General features: G+C 42.5%; 1 protein-coding gene across 1 annotated transcript; it reads left to right on the plus strand.

Annotated features, from left to right (window-relative positions):
• Positions 1-4,435: 4,435 nt before the first annotated feature.
• On the plus strand, positions 4,436-13,290 carry LOC131883983 (uncharacterized). Its single transcript, XM_059231596.1, has 4 exons — positions 4,436-5,019; positions 5,076-5,221; positions 7,537-7,902; positions 12,837-13,290. The coding sequence occupies exons 1-4, from the start codon at positions 4,464-4,466 to the stop codon at positions 13,221-13,223; spliced, it is 1,455 nt and encodes a 484-aa protein (XP_059087579.1). The 5' UTR covers positions 4,436-4,463; the 3' UTR covers positions 13,224-13,290.
• The last annotated feature ends 2,550 nt before the right edge of the window (positions 13,291-15,840 follow it).

Genomic DNA, 15,840 nt, shown 5'->3' on the forward strand with positions numbered 1-15,840 from the left:
TGCTAAATGGTCTGATTTACTGATTACAGAGGAGAATTGCAAGTATTGTTGTACACAACGGGCAAAGTTAGTCGGTGGATCAAGTCCAGATCGAGCCTGAGATAAATATGTCTCTGCCTCAAATTGTTGAGACACAGTAGTTATCAGTTACCACAAGAGGCATTCGTGGATCCGGATCAACTAGAATCAACTCCAAAGAATGTCCAATATAAACTTTTTAGACCCGTCTCCTGTAGTCAAAAAGAGCATAATAGATAATACTCTCCAAGATAAGCGATGTCCATAAATGATAAAGGCAAACGGGGAGGGAAAGGTTGTGAATTGGCTCACTGAGAGTGGTGTCCCAAACTTCGGGAGTTTGGCCTACTCAAGTTCAATGAGAAGGGTTGTTCCAAGCAAGGGGGTGGCTAGTTTCACCCATGCATGAAATCATTGAGGCATAAGGTATGCTTCAATTTCAGGTGCAGAAAGGTTCATTTCCAGGGCACTAAGAGGAAGTTGTAGCAGTTGTCTCGACTCGGTAATATAAGATTTGTGATTCATGTTTAAACTGGCCACAAAAGATTGTATTTTAATCTGTTAACTCATTCTTCGAAGTATCCGCCTTTGGCCGCTACGAGAGCTCGAAACCTTTGCAGAGCTTGACTCGTGACGTCCCACTTTGCATCAATTGGTAATCGCAATTTGCGACCAAATAGAGCCTCATGCGGCGACATCCCTATGGCTTCATGTATTGTAGCCCGGTAGGCCATTAATGCACTAGGCAAGACATTGGCCCAATCACTTTGATCTTCCCGTACCATCATTCGCAACAGATTCATCAGTGAACGATTACACCGTTCCACTGGGTTTGCTTGGTGGTGATATGGCGTTCTTTTGAAATGGCTCCATCCCACTTTCATCTACCACCACCATTGGCGCTGGGGCTGGGACTGGCAAGAAGTCTTTGTACAAAGCACAGTGTGTGCATCTTCTGGCCCATTTCTTCACGTCATCAGTCATCTTTGGCCAAAAGAATCGCGTTCTTGCACATTCCAATACCTTGGTGGGACCGACATGTCCTAACTTGGCATGGAGCTCTTCCCACACCTGCACTCTCATTGTTCTCGGAACCACCACACATAGTCTCTCATCCGAAATATAGAACAATGTCCCATCTTTCCACTGAAACTTGTTCGGCTGCTCTCTGGCAAGGTCTTGGATCTCAACATCTTTTGCCTGCTCTCTCTTCAGTGTCTCCACCCCTGACGAGATCTGGGCCACTGCAGCCCTTGATAGGCAGTCTGCATCATCATTGGCGGTCCCCGGGATGTGCTCCACCTCAAAATCGAGCTCAGCCAATCTCAGGGCCCATCTCCCCAGTTTACCGCGACAATCCTTTTTGCTTTGAAGCCACGCCAATGGCTTATGGTCGGTTTGCAACCGAAATCTTCGGCCCAGTACGAAGTTTCGCCACCTGTCCAAGGCAAACATGATTGCCAATGCCTCTTGCTCTATCACCGGGTATCTCTTTTCCACATCCGAGAACTTTTTTGAGGCATACTCAATGACTACATTTTCCCCGTTCTCTTCTTGTAGCAATACCGCCCCCACAACGACTAAGCTTGCATCAGTTTTAATCAAAAAGGGCTTCTCGAAATCCGGTATTCGCCGACTTGCATCATTCATCAATGCCTTCTTCAAGTCCTGTAATGCACCCATTTGCTCCTTGCCCCACTTGAACGAAACATTCGACTGAAGCAGTTCATACAATGGCTGTGCCACTTGTGCGAAATTCCTCACCAAATTCCGGTAGTATCCAGTCATTCCCAAAAACCGACGGAGTTCTTTAACATTCCGCGGGGTGGTTAGTTCGCCAATAGCTTGAAGTTTTGCTCCCGTTGGCTTAACTACGTTTTCCGAAATTTCAAATCCCAGGAACTGAATCTGCGTTGTGAAGAAACGACACTTCTCAATATTCAGGGTTAGTCCAGCCTTCTCCAATAGACTGAGACATCTTCTTATATCTTTTCCGTGTTCCTCGATTGACGCTGAGTGAACGCAAATGTCATCAAAGTATACTGTTATATTGCGCTCTCCAGCAAAGATTTTTCTCATCGCCCGACAAAACGTGGCTGGGGCTGAAGCCAAGCCAAACGGCATGCGAGTGAACTCCAATAGTTCACCCCGAAACTTGAACGCCGTTTTTGGAATATCTTCCTCTTCCATTCCTATCTGGTAGTACCCTTGATTGCAATCCATTGTTGAATAAACTTTGGCTCCCTTTAATTCTTCAATTGATTCATCAACCCGAGGCATAGGGAACGCATCTTTGCGCGAGACTTCATTCAATTTCCGATAGTCAATTGCAATGCGTACATCTCCGTTCTTTTTCTTTACCAAGACAACAGGAGAACTCCATTCACTGCGGCTTCTTCTCAGCACTCCTCTCTTCATCTTCTCGATATTTTCTTCCGCCTTATTCATCAGGTGTATTGGCATTCGATGGTTTGGGGCGCTAGCTGGAACACTTGTTCCCGTGTGTATGGCATGCTTCACGATTCCACAATGCCCTAGTCCTTGAAAGACTTTCGGAAATTCTTCTTTCAAATCCTGCACCGGTTTTGTTAGCTCTACTTCTTCATTGCGCTCCAGCAGCCCAATGTCTTCAACTAGGTCTCCTGCCTCGATCATGCTTGCCTCACATATCTCCTGGTTGGTATTTAGTCCATTGATCTCGTTGGATTCTGGCCCGTTAGAGAATTCTACGGTGGCTAAAAAAGCTGCATCCCCCTCTAAGTGACTATTTAATGGGAACCCCCCAATAGTTATCCGTCCATCTTTGGCACTAACACTTGCTTCGTGTTGCTACAGAAAATCCATGCCTAACATGACACTGGTGACGTCCCCCACAAAGAACGTGTGTTCGACTTCCCAATCCCCAACCATGACGTGGCAACATCGTGTTCCACTTGTGGTCAAGCTCTTCCCAGAAGCAGTCCTGAACCTGTTTTGACAATCTGAATGGGGTCCGAACATGGCCATTGGCACAAAGCTTGACGATGCCCCTGTATCAATCAATGCTTCTACTTCGCTGCCTTCCACCATCATCCTCAGCATTGGTCTGGGCGAGATGGCTTTGACTTCCCCAAACCTGGTTTTCCTCAACGGACAATTCGGCAACAGATGATCAGTGCTTTTGCAGTTAAAGCATGTTCTTCTTCCTCTTAGCGCCCCAAAAGTCCCACCATTAGGTTCATGCTTCTTTCTTGGTTCCGTATTCTTGTTTCCTTCTTTCTTGTGCTTCTCCCTCTCTCGAGCTCCAAGTGTCTCGGCGACCCCTTCAGCCATCAACGCACTTTGGACGGCTTCTTCCCACTTCTTGGACCGATTATTCAGAACTGCCGACTTGAGATGGCCCGGGAGACCATGTATAAAGCGATCCCGAGCCAATAGTTCCTTATTGCTGTTGGCGAATCCAGGGTAGCAATCTTGCACGACCGACTTGCATTTCTTTGCAAATTCGTGGACCTTCTCCCCGTCTTTCATAGACATATTCCAGAAAAAGGTCTGCACTGATGCTTCCCTAAAGCTTTCTTCCACTGGTACCAGCGCCTCCTTCATGGCGTCGAAACTACCGAGCGTTGCTTCCCCAAGGTCGTCCAAGTCCCTCGATCCTATTTCAAGCAACCCCGGAAAGATCTGTGCAGCCTGTCTATCAGACCACCCGTTGGCCCTTGCAACCCGGTCAAAATATCGAATATATTCTCCAATGGAATCTTCCTTATGTTTGGGTTGCGGACGAACCATGTTTCCTCCCATTGCATTATCCATGAATTCTGTCGAAGTTGTGTTCTCAGACGGGTTTGTTCGTTCCCCAGGCATGTCCAATGTAACCTTCTGTCCTCAAGACCACACAACAACGGCCAACGCACTTTTTGTGTGAGTTCTCTCCTCCTTTCTCAAGGACTCACCGCTGCCACCAGAATCTTACAACATTGTATAAACTTCAAATTTGATAAGCAAGCACAAATGATAAAAAAAGCTTTTTAATACATTCTCAATGACCTCCCCTGACTCCTACAACTCCATAAAATCCTTCTTTAACTGAATGGCAGGATAGACGAATGTCGTCCAGGTCGACCCAATCAGCCTCTAACGCTTATTTTAGGGGACTGGCACTATTTTGAATTATGTAGATCTCCATTTCTTCAGGATATGGCTTAACCCGTCAAAATGAAATAATTCACATTATGAATCACTTAAATACATCACAACCAAGTGGTTCCAGTACAACGGTATATAAATTTGTGGAAATTGAAGGCACTTTATAAGTAAAACAAAACATATCATTTCCCTTATGTTTTTTTCACTTTTCTCTTCGACGTTTCCAGATGTGTATTTCAACGTAAATGTGCAAATTTTTCACACCTGTTTTTGTTATGCACTTGCTCACTATATAAACCCAAAAGGACAGGTCTTCCATGCTAGTGATCACTGTGATTCAGATCGACATGCATGCAAACATCGTCCTTTTGGGGCTTTTCTTTTGGTTCCACAACGCTGTGGCTCAAAAAGGTCTCCAATGCTTCGTACCGGGGGAATGTTTGGACTCCCAAATTTTGGGAGCCACACCCACCAATAGTTCGCGAGAATGTTGGCGTCATTGCCAATCCGTAACTGGCTGCACTTGGTTCACTTTCTACAAGGATTCCCAGGTCTGTACTTCTTTGTCCGGATGCTTGAGATTGTCCAATGAGAAGTGCCAAGACAACTGCCTCAGTGGGGAAGAAGAATGTCCCGAGGTTCAATGCGGAATTCACGGCAGATGTTATGGAGCACTGGAAGGCATCAGGAAAGTGGCCAATGCCAGAGAATGTGCCTCCATGTGCCGACACCGCGATGAGTGTTTTTGGAACACGTACGATCCGGAACATGAATCGTGCCTGATGACTAACGACTGCCCTGTCTTGGATCGATCTTGTTCCAATTGTTCCAGTTCGGAACGAGATTGCGTCGCGGAGATTGATGCCAGCATGAGTAATTGGCCTTTTCTTTAACTGATCTCACTAGTTGATCCCAGTATCTATTTTCAGATACCCCAAACGAGGATAATCCAAAAGAAAGGCCGATTGTCTTGATGGGGGCAGATGCCACCTTTACGCAATATTATTATAATTTATATACCCAAACGACAGATAAATGTGAATTACCCCCATGTGCATATTCATACTTCGTTCAGGTAAGAATGTACTACGACGTCGTTCGGTTGCTTTGAAATTCTGGTTTCTTAACTTTAAGGCTTGCCAAACTATAATTTTAGATTGATATCTTAAGCCTATTCGTAGAGAGACGAGCTTCAAGCAAAATTTGCTTTTAGTAACGATAAACATGGTTGATCAAGGGATTTAAGCAACAGTGTGTCAGAAACATGTCTTTTGATCATGGACTGACTGAAGGGAGAGGAAACGGTACGGTTTTCTATCACCCGCTAAGTTAAACCATTGCGAACAAATTACATTGAATTTGGTCTGGATGTTCCTTAAACACTTTTCTTTATCTAATGAATTGCAAAAAATGTTGATAAAGCTTGTTTAGTGCAAACTGTTTTATCAAGGACATTTGATTGGCCCTTCTAAACTGGTATACTTGACGATTTATTAAAAGTCCTTTGAAATACAGTTATATGCCTTTTTTAAACCAAATAACATAATTAATTCGACATTTATTTAAAACATTTTGCCCTTTTGGGACATATATAGATAAATACTCTGGTGTTTTTCGAATCAATTTTAAGGAATACATATTTTCATTGAGACAGTCTTAATTCGACTTTTTCCCTGTCAACAAATTGAAACCTTGCTTTAGCGTCTATGGTTTGAGTAATAGCTAAACAAATGAATCAAATATGTATGGACGTACCACAATCAAATGAAAATATCAACTTTTATGATGTTATTTGCTGAAAGTTAAACACAATAAATTCAGTTAATGTGTAGGATTGTAGATTTTTGCATAATATTGATAAGCTTTATTGCAACTCGTGATCATGTCAGTTTGTAAAAATGTTATGCAAAAGTACATATCTTTTTTACAGCTTAAAACAAGAATGAAAGGAAAGAATGGTCATGAGGATAAAATAGTTGACTAGAGTGGGATATAACAGAAAAGAAAATGACAAGGGTTGGTTCAATGCACCTTAAAAAGTGAAGAGGGGAATGCCAGACAGTACATAAACAGGAGGGTGGCGGTAAACGATGAGAATCTTGGTTATTCCTCAAAAATAATAGGTTTCAGTTCCAGTTTTTTAAACTGATTCTTAGTTCCAGTTCCAGTTGAAAACATTAGTTGTATTTAGTGATGATTTTGGACACTCGTGTTCAATTGCACACGTGGTTTATGAACGACTGAATTTGTAAAGATTAAAAAGTAAAGTACGGACGAAACATAACCAGGGTTGAACCGTTACCCCCGAAAAGCTAACGAGTTACCATTGCCGTTACTCTTTAGAGAATGTAACGTGTTACTATTACCATTAATGCTACCATCACATTTGCAGAAAAAAGAGGGCCTTACACTGCAGAAAAAAATTGTTTATGTGATTTTTCAAATGTGACGTGAAGCAAATGACTCTCTTGATCATTTATTTGATCCCGTCAGCGGTAAGTAAGTCATGGCCTTTGAGACAGAATTTTAAAAAAATATTTCCCTTGTTAGGGGAAGAAAGGAACGGTAACGGGAAGGCTAAAAACCCGTTCCGTTACCGTTACTTTTTCAGAAAAGTAACGCCTTACTAGTAGCGTTGCTCAAGGTTTGAACATAACCTTTCATTTTATTGCACTATTGCAGTATTGTTCTCGATTGTGAGACCACATCTCATGCATATTAAAACGAGTGACTTTTCGACAAGTTTTGATTACTGCCCATACTTCGCCTTTGTTCACTGCTCTTTTTCCGAAATGATGGAACAACACATCTATATAGTGAGTGCATGAAATGTTCTTGCCATTTGATAGGCATACCCGATACCGAAAATGTCTGCTTGACCGTTTCCAAAAGGTCAGAACATTACAGTTGTTAAGGGAGGGAGGAAAGTAACGGTCACGGGAGAGCTAAAAACCTGTTCTGTTACCGCTACTTTTTCAGAAAAGTAACGCCTTGCTAGTAGCGTTACTCAAGGCCTGAATTTAGCCTTTCATTTTTATGCAGTACTCAGGATTGCAATCCCTAAGGGTATTAGAAAAGCCTGTGAAAAACAAACCAGATCAGGCTAATCCAATTGCCTTTCAAGTACTCATATCATACTGATCAGCGTACATTACTGTTTAAAGAGAAAGCGGTCAAATGCAAATATTATTTTCAAGTCTTGTGTTCTGAACAACCATCTGCCACTGTAACAAAACTTATATTGTAGTATCGTGTCAATTGGTTCGGCATTGATGAAACCAACTTGGAATAAAAAGGGCTCTTAACTGAAAATAACGTGAAAACTGAAAATCTGGAAACAATTAACGTGTAAATAAGATTAACTTTCTTGTATTGATGTCTTTTTTTCAGTACACCGAAGTTGACAATGACTTTCTTGGTTGTGCCAAAGGCAGTATTAACGGTTCCATTACAATCACTTGCTACAAGTTCGACACTGAAGAAAAGGCATGGGACATTACGGATTCCTTGAGGCTCAACCAAAGCCAGTTTTTTTCCTTCTTGCCTATTCCTAATCGAGGAATCTTGATCTTGACCGGGTCCAAGCCCATCTACATGTACAGTGGAATGAAAATTGAGCAAGTATCGGAAGGATTTCCATTCACAAGCACCTCGTTCAAGGGCTCTTTCTGTCGTACTGTCGTCGCCACCGATGAAATCTTCGTCGGATTCACCCAATCAACCACTCTTCCCCGCTCAATAAACATAGAAACTGGGGTAAGTGTTAGTCTTTCCAGCTAGTTTAGGCATTAGGAAGTAAAAGCACATGTATTGCATTACCCATGTTAAACAGTGTTGCCCCTAGAATGTTTGCACGCAGTGTTGTCCAGATTTCATAGGGCAAGATTTGGGAGGCGTGTTACGATTTCAATGGTTTCAGAAAACACCTACTGTATATATCGACCATTTGCATTCTGAATACTGTCTATGTCTCAAGTAACAGCCGTGCAACCATGAAAATTGGTTCTTACAAAATGAAATTCCATTGCAAACTTTGCGACACTTTAAGACCCAGTATACAAGTTTTTAGTGTATTGTTATCGATTGTGAGACCACATCTCGTGCATTTAAAAACGAAAGAATTTTCGACAAATTTTGATTATTGTCCGTATTTCGCCTTGCTTGTTCATTGCTCTTGTCCCGAAATGTTCGGGCAGCACATGTGCCGCGTGGTCAGGTACAATTAAGACTCGGTAATATAAGATTTGTGATTCATGTTTAAACTGGCCACAAAAGATTGTACTTTAATCTGTTAACTCATTCTTCGAAGTATCCGCCTTTGGCCGCTACTAGAGCTCGAAACCTTTGCAGAGCTTGACTCGTGACAGCAGGCACTTCTTCCTTGGGAATTTGGTTCCATTCGTGTGTCAAGTTAGACTTGAGGGTGGAAATTTTTTGTACAGGCATACCGCAGTCCCTTTACTCCAGAATAGACCACGTGGCATAATCCATTGGGTCGATATCGGGGGAGTTGGGGGCCACAAAGACTTATCCCAAAAGTCGGGCATGAGATCCTTGTGTAGAGGTTGCGTTTATGAAGGCAGGAGGATTCCCAAGGATACGGGTGTTGTGTCCCTGGAACTCTGTATCCATCTGGAAATATATTTGAGTGAATAACTGAAGTGGTGACCCAGACGTGATCATGTCGACCTCGAAATTGAAAGTGGATGAAAATTCTCCTGTTGAAAACCAGAACATTTCCATGTTGGCAACAACATCAGTAAAGTTGCCAAAGATTTGGAAAAACAATATCGAAGATTTATTCATTTTCGTCGAGGCAGAGTTTGATGTTGCTAATATCAAGACCCAGAGTACATTGTTTTTCTCCGCCATTATGCCATTTGTATTGACGCCGCTGCTCAGACGATTTTTCCCAGGTCTCTTTGGCCTCCACCATCAAGTCATGCTCTTTCGCAAGACTCGCTTTCGATTGGATCGCTCTTTAAAAAGTCTCCACTGGGTTTTCAAAGAATTCTTGATGAACATCAATCAATATGCTTATCAAACAATGATTTACTTCCGTCAATTAAGCATAATGTTGAGCACCATATTGTCACGACCGGGCAGCCAGTATCATATAAACCTCGGTGATGTTCTCCAGAAAAGCTACGGGCAATTCAAGAGCAATTAAATTTATCGCTCGCCCGTCCGGTAGTGCTTGGCCTTCCGCATTACACACGGTTCGGAAACCCAACGGTGACTGGCGTTTATGTAGCGATTACCAATCTTTGAATAATGCAACCAAACCCGACGCTTACCCACTACCACATATTCATGTTATAACGAACCGGTCCGAAATGAAGACATCCCAAAGACAGCCATCACAACACCTTTCGGGTTATTTGAATACATAAGGATGCCTTTCGGCCTTAGAAACGCTGGACAGTCTTTTCAAGGCATGATTGACGAAGTGTTGCGGGGTTTTGAAGATTTTGCTTTGGTCTATGTGGACGATTTGCTGATTTTCAGTGCGAAAGATTCTGATCATCTTGTGCACATTTCTCTGCTTCTGCATCTTTTACAAGAATATGGCCTTGTCTGTGGGATGGAAAAATCAGGGTTTTGTCAACCGGAGGGGACATTCCTGGGTCATTTGGTGTCTGTAACAGGGTCAGCTCCCTACCTAAGAAAATTCGAGTCATTACAGAATTTCCACAACTAACTGCAGTCAAAGCCCTGAGAAGATTTCTAGGAATGGTAAACTTTTATCGCCGATTCATCCACCATTGCACAGAGCTGGCCAAACCCTTAACCTATATGCTCACCACTAGAGATCGTTCTTCAATTTGGACAGAGGAAGAAACAGGCTCGTGCGCAGCTTTGAAGTCAGTGTTGGCTGCTTCGGCAAAACTTTTTTTGCCATAAAGAGGTCGCTCTAACGAGAGTGTTATGCAATGCCTCGCCTGTTGCGGTTGGAGGTGCTCTTGATAAATGGATCAGCCACGGATGGCGTCAGATTGCCATTTCAGGAAAAAATTAACATCATCTGAACGACGTTACGGAGGTTTCGATCGGGAATTACTTGCCATTTTTGCCGCTATTAAACACTTTTTTCCTAAGGGGGTAAAAATTTTCACGCAGTAACCGATTATCAACCACTAACCCATGTTTTGGCAAAACGTTAGGATCATCGTACGGATATGTAAGCCGGTCGTCTCTCTTACATCTCCCAATTTAATTCTGATATTTGGTACATGAAGGGGACATATTGTTGGAAATGGAATCTGCACTTGATGAAAAGGTTGAGTAGAGTTTTAGAAAGATTGTTCCGTCGCCTGAAACTGTCTAATGTGCTCTCTGCGCTTGGTTGGTGTACATTGAACAACTATAAATGGCCGAATTTCTCGAATAAAGTCACAGTAGATATACACTCGTCTTCGCCTTAACTTGTATTACAATACATATAATATGGTCGCCGATTGTTTAACCCATTAACGTTATAACGTCACTAAACGATCCCCTTTTGGTTGAAATTGTTGAAGCTCAAAGTTTGGACCCAACCATTAATAATTTACAGGTATGCAATCATAGTTACAGGAAGATTCCCAAGTGAAACCGATCTGTGATTTGTGATACTTTTTTGTTATGATCTTTGTCGTTCAATTGTTCCTGAGGCTCAATTGTTCCTGAGGCTTTTCGGAGTCATTGCATTCAAGTCCTTCATTCTTTATCTCATTGGCAAGGGATGTCCAAATGTTTGTGTGCACTTGTGTTCCATGTCAGCAAACAAGGTTCATCGACATGAAATAACTCCTATAAATTTACTCTCCCATCCGATATTCCTGAGGGCGGGTGTCCCTGTAGAGTTTGCGTTTATGAGGGCAGGACGATTCCCAAGGATATGGGTGTTGTGTCTCTGGAACTCTGGATCCATCTGGAAATAGATTTCAGTGAATAATTAAACTTGCACCAGCTTTGAACCAAGTTTGCTGTGTGAGATGGGGCATCATACTGTTGAAAAGTCATAAGCTGTTCTCCATAACTGTACTTGATACAGGGGAGCACTATCACGCTCAACACATCCAGATAGACGGTTTGGTTGATCTTAACTCCTCTTCAACGAATATCAAAGGTGTTTTCATGCCATCACAGGTCACTCCAGCCCAAACCATTACTGATTGTGGTTTCTGCCGCTGAAATGATGTCTGAAGCTCAATGGGGATATCCTGTTTTTCAATGGCTAAGACCCGGTCATTCTGATGATTGTGTGTGGCTTGGATGGCAAATAGCGTCCACAGAATTGGAGGACACGTGCTCACTCTCATTCTCTCGACGATTTCCTTCCCACAGAGCAATCATTTTGTCCGAGACGCTTGTGAAAGCAATTGTCGACGCCTCTTCTTGTAAGGAATGTAAAAGAAGGGTCAGCTTGTCAAAAACGTGTTTGAAGCCCCAAACTTGCATCACTGACACAGGTACCAGCGAACAAACGAACCTCCCAGAGCTAGGGACTAAAGTAACTCTACCCAGAGCTTGCCTAAACGTCCCCATATGGGCGAGTTGTTTTTGGGTGGGAATTTTGAACGGGCTCTTCACACTATCGTTCACACGTTTAGTCTTAATTCTATCGGACCACGGTATATCTTGTGGGTGCATGAAATGTTCTTGTCATTTGATCGGAATAACCAATACAGAAAATGTCTGCTTGACGGAACATTGGGAAGCCGATGGAATGGAGTGAAAGTAGAAACACATAATGACGTGTAAGATCGTAAATAGTTTTTATTACGTCAGCTGTCATGGTAAAACTGAGAGATTACATGGTATAAACTAAATATAACACCTTTCGCCAAAGTGAGTGGCAACGTAATCGACGAGTCACGCAAGAATAAAGATTCGGAGTGGAGGGACAAGGGAGGATGTGGACATTGCACAAAGTCGTAGGAAAACAACAGACCGGCACAGCCCTTTCACTGAGCGGAGGAAGCGCGCTCTGCTTCGTCTTGGAGCGGACATTAAAGCACGTCTTAAGTCTCATATACTGATGGCACATATACCGGTGGAAGAAGGGCTGTCTACCGTTGAACATCCCTTCTTTCTAATGTACCTCTAAAGATCAAACTTGACAAACTTGGGCAGAAACAACAATCTTGATCACTTCCTCAGTATAGTTTGCTCCAATAAGAGAGTTGTTGATAATGATGCTTCTTGACTTCCAACTCCTATCCTTGAGAAGGGAACATGTGTCTTCTAAGACGATCTAATCTTGGCTTTCCTCACTGGAAGACGATTGGTGTCTTGTCTACCCACAAGAAAGTTCGTCATCTGTCTCTCGTGATCTGGGATATTCTTACGACTCTCTTTGTGTCAAGAGTTGGTTGCACTGTGGCCGTCAGACTTTTACTTTATTCTTGAATCCAATAAATTTTCGCATGTATTGTTCACTCATCTCCCTTTGTTTCTTTTTCCATAATCTAGAGACACTGAGCTCTTCACCCTGAACCAAAACATGTTGCGATGAAAATCCCTCATGCCGTTGAAACGAGAAGAGGATTTGTCTGTGAGATGTGAATCGTTACCTCGTCGAACTAATGTAATAAGATTTGTGTCGAGTAGCCGCCCCATGAGACACGCAGTTGACTGGTTGATTGCAAAACCTAAAAAGACACTTGCACCCACTTAAATGATCATGTTTTTTTTCTTTGTCTAAGGTGTTTGAAAATATCAAGTTACCAAATCTGGAGCTAATGAATTCCATTTGTGGGGCATTTGGACCAGATGGCAATCGTAAGGTGGCCATATTTGGTGGCACATCTTTCAAGAATGGCAAAGCTGAAGGGAACTTCGACCGGACCCTCATTTTGGATTGGAATTCGAAGAAATTTGAGGACCATGGTCAAAGTTTGAAGGCATCGTCTTTTGGTTGGTACGGCCAAACCCTCTCTTACGGAGATACATTTCTCTTGTATGCACCAAGGAATACGAAAACCGATCTTTTTAAGTTTGGCATCAACGGAAACGAGACTTCGGCACATTATCTTGGAACAATTCCAGTTAGATGCTTGAACGTAGCATTTATTCAAGATGATGGATGTTAATGATCAGAGAGACGCTGTTGCGCTCTATTGCATGAAATGAAATGAAATTATACAGCAGGCCCAGAAATTGAGTTCCTCTTTTGAATCTACAAAGGTGGTCATTGACTTTAGGTTAAATTTACAGCCTTCATGGCCATCGTAGAACCTGCTTGAGAAAGCTGAGGAACAGGTGGGGATATTTACAAAGATATTCAGCAAATAAATTTTTCGTGAAAACTTATTTTGTCAGAGCAAAAAAGTAACAGGCAGCAGGTGAGGGATTTGGTTTTTCGCAAATTAATTAAGTAAGTAAATAATTCATTTTGTAAAGACAAAGCATGGTTCTTGTTGGCCATTCATTCAAGCCGACTTGTCTTGTCATAATTCGAAACAATCGACCGAGCGCGTTCAGGCAGACCAATCATGGCTCACCCCTTTGTCATTGCTCGACGCACGGGTATTCCTCAGCATCCTGAGGCCGGTTCTTTGAATCGCGTCTAGTTCATGCACTAATTCATGTACTAGTTCACCGTTAGTTAGCCGTGACTTAGTTCACGAACTTTTTCGCGTTCTTTGAATCATGCCTAATTCATGTTCAGTTGGCGGTGAATTAGTCACTGACCTATTGGATCAATCAAGAGCTGTTTTGAATTTTCCCCCCAATTCGTGGGAAAAACAGGATACTAAATCAAAATAAGATCTTAACATAGGGTGACCAGACTTGGGGGAAAATTGGCTGAAACGGGAATGTTTTCCCGAAAGCGTCAAAATTTGGTACCTTTGTTTGATAGAGAATTTTTTAGAAATCTTGTTTGTATGTGAGAAAACGGAACTTTTGTGAGGTATTCTACAAAAAGCTTGGGATATTCGACATTGTTTTGTCACATGGTTTAATAACACACAGGTTTGCATGCCCAGCCATCTAGTCGGAATCGTGATTTTTCAGTAACTCCCTCATCTTGCAAAAGATGTATAGATGTTTTCATAAGCAATCCAGTAATCTTTTAGGGCCCAAAATAGCCCCAAATCATGTTTGTCACACATTTTTGTGAGCTAAGAAAGTGGTCTCCTTGACTCAACCTCAAACGTGATTCGAAATGTCAAAACGAGGAGTTAATTTCAATTTCCTTGACAAACATCTTTTGGCTAAAATAGTTCAAGATGCTGATCCCGATTCACTTTTGTCGTCAGCATCAAGGGATTCGCAATTATTAGAGAAGAAACGTACAATATGGAGCAATATTGTCCGAAACTTGAATTTGCAATCAACTTGACCTGACGAGGTATCAAAGCAACAATTAGAAAACTGACTACGTCGGGTGAAATCAAAGTTCAGGGAAGATTTGGACATCCAAAGTCAGAGATTGTGGTGATATGTAGGTTCCGTTGTTTTGGACTCTTTCTTTCCGTACCTTTACCTTCATTCTCGTTCTCCATGTCTCCTCATTATTCCTATCTTGCTTGTCATGGTCGGAAGACCCATTCCCAAATCATCCGAATTATATTAAAGTTTCTACTCGGTGTTACAATTATTCCGTGGCCAGTCGGTTAACCACTTCCGTGGAGGTAAACCGACTTGCAATTGTGTTCCATGTGTGCCCAATTGGTTGGAACTTCATCGTTGGACTTGGTGATATTCTTGCTTCCTGTATGTGGAATCGGATTTTGGATTTGTGGTTTGAACCTTCAAGATAAAATCAACGTCCCTAGTTTATCCGTTTTCAATTATATCATTTGAATATGGCTAGCCGTGAAGAAATTTATAATTTGAAGTCGTCCCGCAAAGGTCATAGAGGCCTTACTACTCGTGCCAAACGGGCGACTCTGGATGCGATTGAATCCTTCATTGAGGGAGATGATCCATTCTGTTTGGAGACAAAATTGAAGACGTGGGAGACGAAGTTGAACTTTTATCGAGAAGCCGAAGCCGCCGTCGTTTGCCATTCCTTAGCCGATGAACACGACTATGACAAGGATCTTGATGCTCATGAGGATTTCTTCGATAAGGCTCAGGTCAAGATTAAGGGCTTTTGTCAAGATTTCGATCGAATATCTCATTCGCATGTCAGTGATGGTTCTATTGACGCCCCTATTTCTTCTCGTAGTCCAAGCCTTCCTAGTTTGAGTGTCAAACGACCCCCATTTTGGAGGAGGACACAAATTTACGGTCATTCATTCAGTGGATTCCATTGTGGAGTAACTACACCACTTTGATTGCTTTTTCTAAGCGCGATAGAGCAACCCAGGTTTCATTACTCTGGGAGTGTTGCAGCCCAGGCTTTCTGCAAATAATTCGCCATTCTCTCGGTATAAAATCCGACACAGAACGCGAGGTGGACGAAATCGTCACCCTCATCAGAAATTATTTGCGAAGCCTCCGGAGTGTTCACCTTGATATGCGTGAGCTTTTGCAAGTGAAACAATGCGACGGACAGGACTACACCAGTCTATGCAACACAATTAGAGAGTGGCCCAATTTGCGGATGTTATTCAAATAACTCCGGATAAGCTCCTCATTGCTTTACTTCTTCAGGCTATGACCCATGAATCAGACTGAGCCGTAGTGATGGAACGTAATCCAAAAACGTTTGACGAAGCGCGCCATCACATTCTTGAGCTGGAGACATCACGCACTGGA

This window comes from Tigriopus californicus, chromosome 7 (assembly GCF_007210705.1).
Source record: "Tigriopus californicus strain San Diego chromosome 7, Tcal_SD_v2.1, whole genome shotgun sequence".
Classification (NCBI taxonomy): domain Eukaryota; kingdom Metazoa; phylum Arthropoda; class Copepoda; order Harpacticoida; family Harpacticidae; genus Tigriopus; species Tigriopus californicus.

Coding starts and splice junctions, on each gene's coding strand:
- LOC131883983 (XM_059231596.1), top strand. CDS start 4,464: ATGCTAGTGATCACTGTGATTCAGATCGACATGCATGCAAACATCGTC. Junction 5,222..7,536: donor CATATTCATACTTCGTTCAG/GTAAGAATGTAC, acceptor TCTTTTTTTCAG/TACACCGAAGTTGACAATGA. Junction 7,903..12,836: donor CAATAAACATAGAAACTGGG/GTAAGTGTTAGT, acceptor TCTTTGTCTAAG/GTGTTTGAAAATATCAAGTT.